The sequence below is a fragment of the Amborella trichopoda genome, chromosome 9 (genome assembly GCF_054954075.1).
Source record: "Amborella trichopoda isolate Santa Cruz 75 chromosome 9, AtrichopodaSantaCruz75HAP2 v2.0, whole genome shotgun sequence".
Lineage (NCBI taxonomy): Eukaryota > Viridiplantae > Streptophyta > Magnoliopsida > Amborellales > Amborellaceae > Amborella > Amborella trichopoda.
The window spans coordinates 5124553-5130748 of NC_142344.1; the positions used below are offsets into that span (position 1 = coordinate 5124553).

A 6196-nucleotide genomic window follows, 5' to 3' on the forward strand; every position below is an offset into this window, starting at 1 on the left:
ACCAAAAGTAAATGGTCTCAGTGTATGAAAAGTGTTGAGCTCGAGCAATGCTGCCTCTGGTTTTTGAATATATAGCATGAGTAATTGGCATATAAAGACTTGAAAAGTGTTGGAACATGTCAGTTTTACACTAACGTCCGATAAAAAATGCCAATTATGGGGTTGAAGTCATTTTTTTCACTTTTTTAACCATGTTGATCGAAGCAAAAATGGCAGATTTGCAAAGTTTCAAGCATCTAGCTTTTTAGCAGGATATGAGCAGGTTTGTATATGGGGACGACTTTTTTTTAAAAAATGTTAACTTGGGACCTCTGTAGAATTGAAGTTCTAAACTTCATGTTGTGGCACCATTCCACTCTGACCGCCCGAGCCTAAGGTCATTCCCTCGGCTTTATTGGATACTTTTTGTAAGGTAATTAGTCATAATTCATAATTCATCAGGAATAGGTAATTTTGGTTAAATTACCTATTCCTGATAAAATACTGAGACTCCATTGCTAGTAATCGAGTCCACGATGAGATGAATCAGAAATAAACAAAGCAAAATGGTGTCCCATTTTCTTATGAGAAGGATTTTTCACCAAAAATCACAGTAATCTGTAAACTATAATGAGGCTGAGATATTCTCATCCCAAAAAGTAATTAAAAAAAAAAGAGTAATACTAAAGATGAGATATCTTTCAAGGAATCAAATCAATTCCTTTTTTATTTTTCATTTGAAGCCACAACATGAAGATGCCAATCGCATCTTAAATCAACAACTAACAAACAAATTTTCTTCTTTTTACTCTCACAAGTTAAAAAATTGAGAGAAAACAACATTCAAAAAAAAAGAAAAAAAGTGAGACTTTTCTTTTTTGGTAGTTCAGCAGTAGTAGGAACTGAATTTGAGATATAGCATTGCTTGACGTCAATTGCTAACCACTCAAGCCCACGCCCAATTCGACTTATCAGCTAAACAATCTCAACCTCATTCATTAGCCGTACATGATGCTGCTGCCTGCAATACTTGTGAACGAACATCTTCGAAGCTCCTTCCATGGTTCTACGCCAAGTCTGAAACAACCGAAACAAATATATTATATCATTTACTGCAATGATATTTACGTGTGGACCCATGTTTCTAAAAATGTAGTTTTTTTTCCCTAAAAATGATTCATTCCTCTGGAGAGGTAAGAATGAAAACCATTAAAAGGGGAAATATGAGGAATGAGAAATTTGACATCAAAAGAATACGATGTAATGGAGGGTTTGGATCCTGAAGTGCAAATTGGGTGAGTTCGAGTCAGAAGCTTTTCAGATGAAAAAAAATATAAATATGCCGAAAAAAGAGACTCAGGTGATTTTCAGCCCGTGTTTATCCAATTTGGTCCAGCCAATCTGAACAATGATACCATTGAGTTTTTTACTGCAGTGTTATTTCTTCGCTATAATTGAGCAGCAGGTCACCCATGACAATAATCAGCTAAAATTTTGTAACATTCTCAATCACATGACCACCCAATATTTTTCTTCCATCTTCCTTTACTAAAAGCAAAATATACAGGTATATCATAAATTCATAACCCAAATGAACATGGTAACAGTAGCCTCATATAAATTCACTGGTAATTCACCGTCCAATCAATGGTGGAGGCAGATAAGCACTGCAACTAGAATAATATGTGCACTGTACAGAAACACCAGGGGATTCCCCTGGCTGAGGCGAGTTACTTGGCTGGGCTGACTTGGTTGAGCTCGGCAGAGGGCCAAAAGGCCATAAAAAAAAAACTTAGAAAATAAAAGACATGTTTCAAAAGTATATTCAAACTTTCAAACCTAAAACACCTTTAAAAGCTTAAAACAAGGTTAAAAAAATAGAGAGAATATGGATTTAAAAAACACAATCTACAATGGGATATTTTAAAAAAATCTAAAAAATATATAAAAGTATGACTATGGCAAAAACCACTCATCAATCTTTGCCAAATATATTTAAATCATGTAAGAAAATTTGTATAATATAATTTCATTATTTATAATCTTTATTTTTTAAAAATGCCCTGAGGTGTCACACGACTCAAAGGTACTCGGCCTCACCCACAGGCAAGACCCACTAACCTGGTCGAGTCCGAGTGGACTTATGCGACCATATAAGTTATACAATCCCAAGAAAAACGTCCCGATTCTTATCAGTTTCAAGAAAGAAAGATCATGCTAGTCCCACCAAGTCAAAATAATATCAGGAATTCCCACTAGTCAGGAGCGGGAAGTGAAAAAGAAAAATAGCATTTCTTCTCCACTTTCAAATCAGGAAAGCTGGGGTCTATTATCAAATCCACAGCGAAAATTCTTTGGAGAAGCCGCATTTTTATTTGGATTCATATCGAACCCAATCAATAAACCAAGAACAAAAACCCCAAAAGCACATCATTAAAGGTAATTCATGCAAATCAGCGTTTAAATACTAGTCTAAGTGGACTCCAACTTGACTGAATAACTCGGCCTCTGCACCCTGAGAGGCAAATTCTTGAGACAAACAGGGATTTGTTAAAATTACTTAATAAATAAAAAATGTGTGTTACTAAATCACTAATAGATAAATATGTTCCTATATAAATTTTATATTTTATATAATGTTTTGTGAATCTTTCTTATTGTGCTCTAATTTTCTGTTTTTCCTTTTTTTTGGATTTTCCTAAATTGTTTGAAGCCATGAATCATATGTTCCATTATCCATCTTTTATATACGTTTTTCCATTAGACTTTAAAGATGTCCGCAACTTTTTCTGCTTTTCACTGATTCTTACTTTAAAAGAATAGTAGTAAGAAGAAATAGAACAAGTCTATAATGGACTCTATAAAATAAAAATTGGGGAGTTACAGAAAATGGAATCCATAATCAAACAAAACAAACCAAGAATGAGCCATTGATTCTCACCTTTTCAAAAGCCGCTACAAGAAACCAGTCGTGATCAGAGCGAACAAGCCTCAAATGAGAGAAGAGATTGGTCTTCCTCTTGCTTCCTGGGATCAACAGAGAACTCAATTCCACCACTCCCCCGTTCTTCATCTCCATCCTCAACTCTCTGCCTCTTTTACGACTACAGGGCTTACGCTGAATAATCTTTCCGGCAGACAGAAAGCCGGAATCTGACCCCATATCTGCAAATTTGTTCAGGAGCTTATCAGAGGATGCCTTGCTCACGTGCTGCACTCTCTGATCCGCCATGAGAGAAAGAGAGAGAGAACGAGAGAGAGATGACACTTCCAGAATCGGAGTTGATTCTGAGAGAGAGAGCAATGCCCTGAGTTTGCGCGAGGTTGTTAAGCAGAATCCCTAATACGGATTTGCAGATAAGAGAGAGAGAGTAAAATCCCGAAGTTCCGGTTTTAGAGAGATAGATTGTTAAGCCCCACGTTTGGGATTTAGAGGAGGATTCGGGATTCTTTGTAGATGCTGGTGGAGCAAGGAATTGCAGGTGACCGTTGGGTTTTTGGAAAAAACAAAGCCAATGGACGGTTGTGATTAAGGGAGCGTGTCCTTTTACCGGCTTGGATTGCGAGAGAGAGAACGTGCAATATATCCGTTGGGGAAAAGAAGGGAGCGGCGATGGCATCCGCGTAGCGTTGGCAATGGACCGGACCCGACCCATTCCCGCCAAGTTTATCCGAGAATGGTCCAAGTATGGGTTTAAGATTTGGATCCACGGGTAGGGTTCGGGTCCAATGAGCGACACTTGGATAGTCCCGAGTCTGGGTATGAGTCATGCTATACTGACGGGTACCCAGATTTGAATTTTTAGTTTACCCAAAAGCAAAAGCCCCAACCTTAAAATAATTTCAATACTTTTCGTCTTCCCTGATCCCCCGAATAGCCAAACCCCATCACCATCCTCCCCCTCTTTGTTTCTTAGAGACATTGCTCTCTCTGAAGATCTCAAATGTATCTCTCTCTAATCGCCCACCCCTTCACATATCAATTTTTTTTTGCTATTCACCATTGTAGGCTACAAAAAAAATGAAGCTCATAACATCCCTACTTTCCACAAATGCAATAATCATTGGAAGATGTTTTTAGTAAAACATTGCAGTCTTAATTTTACAAATAAATATAGAGTGAGATCATTAATCTTGGATACAAAAAGGTCACAATTACTTATAATCATTCAATGTGAAATCTTATGATTCAGATGTGTCATAAAGTTCGAGAAATTTTATTTTGAACTTTGAGCTTGGTTAATGGAATAAATGCAATCACCCAATTTTACATCCAATGGTCAAGATTAATTGTGTCCACCTGGTACCAAAGGTAAATAGTCTCATTATATACCTTTCTATAAATATATTGCTTTATATAAAGTGCACCCTTTTCCTCGCTCACACTCGCCACTGGATCAACCGGGTTTTAAGGGGAACCGACCGATTCCCCACCCATTGGGAGAACCGGACGAGCCCCAGATTCTCGATCCGGTTCAACGGTTTTTTAAACTCTAGTTCTATGTAAGTGACAACCGTTGTAAAGCCAAAAAAAATGCCGTTTTACCAAGATGAGACCAAAATATGAAGTTAGAAAATGAAATTAAGGGCAAAATGAGAAGTCACAATCTCAAAAAGTTTATCTCTTTTTATTTTTTTGTGTGAAATGGTGTGTTTCCTTGTCTCCTTCATTTTTATTGTAAAGGCCGTTATATATAATATAGGGAAAAGTTTATATAAGGTTGAATGCATATGCACCTTAAAAATCTATCATAAAGCTTTTTAATGTGGAAAAACTCACTATTTGATCATCTGGACATCAAGACGTATGAATACAAAAAAAAAAGTTTTTGAGTATCAGAAATAGTGCATCTTGTAACATATTATCTAGGTCGTCCATTTTCAAGATTTTCATATGTTTATGGATCTCCTTGATTTTAACTATTTTTAGAGTTTAAAATTTTATAATTGGATATAAAAATAGATTTTAAGATAATCCTAAAAAAGTTTTACAGCAAAATTACATGTTATGATAAAATTTTGGAGGTGCGCTTTAATTGGATTGTTTATGGTTGCAACCTTATAGAAGCCGCACCCTATAATATATACACACACAAAACCACATAACATTTTTCTACAATAAAAATTGGAAACCCTTTTTCATTGTCATTTAAGCCATTGCATATATCGCACAGTACAATCCGTTGTTTTATTTACAGAATCTTTCTACCTATATCGTTACCTATGTATATTGTTACGGGAACAGACTGTTACATTATTTAAAATATAAAGGCGCCGTTGTAGTCTTTACCGCTAAGAAATGAATATTCCCAAATTGGGTGTGGTTTGTATAATAAGGATCCAAACAATCAAGGAGCACTTTCAACTAGCATGGAAAGATGTTTCAGAATGGAAAACCTTTGTGATATCTGAAAAATTATTTTGTTCTCTATTTATTAAATTTAAAGCTTAAAAATAGTATAGATCGATCAGATCTATATATGTTTTAAAATTTTGAAAATCAACGATCTAAAAAATGTGTTACAAGATGTATTATTTTAAATATTTGAAAATTAATGGACACGGTTAGCATGCAGCGAAGCATGCACATGTAGAAATACAGGCTTGGCAATAGATATATTATTTAAATAAAATTTGATCCTAAGTTTTAGAGAATATATAATCTTTAACATGACGATCATGAATATAAAAAATAATAATTATATTACAAAAATATTTAGACAGTTAGTTATAATTGGTTTTAGATGGACCACCTATTTGCATTCACTTTTAAGATGGATATTTTAATATTTATGGATTGTGGATGGATGCTTTAAACCTCTAGCCCGCAGTTTTAGACCGCATATTGTAGAAATGCGGTCCAACCCACATGAAACAATTGTTCTTAACATTTTTTTTTTAAAGAACGCGGTTAGCATGCAGCCTGGATAATGTAGCCTCGATAATGTAGAAATGCATGTTTGGCAATAAATATTTTTTTTAAGTATAATTTGATCTTAATTTTTGGATAATATATAATATAGATCATGAACATCAAAACATAAAAATAATTTAAAAATTAAAATAATAATTATATTAAAAAACATTTGGGCCTTTAGTTACTATTATTTTTAGATGGAGGACCTATTTGCATCCCTCTTTAAGATCAAGATCGATGGTTTATACTTCTGGACCGCATATTGTAGAAATGCGGTTCAGGTCGCATAAAACAGTTACT

At 34.9% G+C, this 6196-nt stretch overlaps 1 protein-coding gene across 1 annotated transcript; it reads right to left on the minus strand.

Annotated features, from left to right (window-relative positions):
* Nucleotides 1-676: 676 nt before the first annotated feature.
* Nucleotides 677-3536, minus strand: LOC18445434 (uncharacterized). Its single transcript, XM_006855572.4, has 2 exons — nt 2921-3536; nt 677-1056 (listed from the first exon to the last, which is right to left on the minus strand). Exons 1-2 carry the CDS (start codon nt 3209-3211, stop codon nt 955-957), a joined length of 393 nt encoding a protein of 130 aa, XP_006855634.1. The 5' UTR covers nt 3212-3536; the 3' UTR covers nt 677-954.
* Nucleotides 3537-6196: the final 2660 nt, after the last annotated feature.

What these genes read in the sequence shown, in the direction of transcription:
- LOC18445434 (XM_006855572.4), bottom strand. Translation starts at nt 3,211, where the DNA reads ATGGCGGATCAGAGAGTGCAGCACGTGAGCAAGGCATCCTCTGATAAG. An exon ending in TTGTAGCGGCTTTTGAAAAG is followed by an intron (nt 1,057 to 2,920) that starts GTGAGAATCAAT and finishes CGGTTGTTTCAG; the next exon opens with ACTTGGCGTAGAACCATGGA.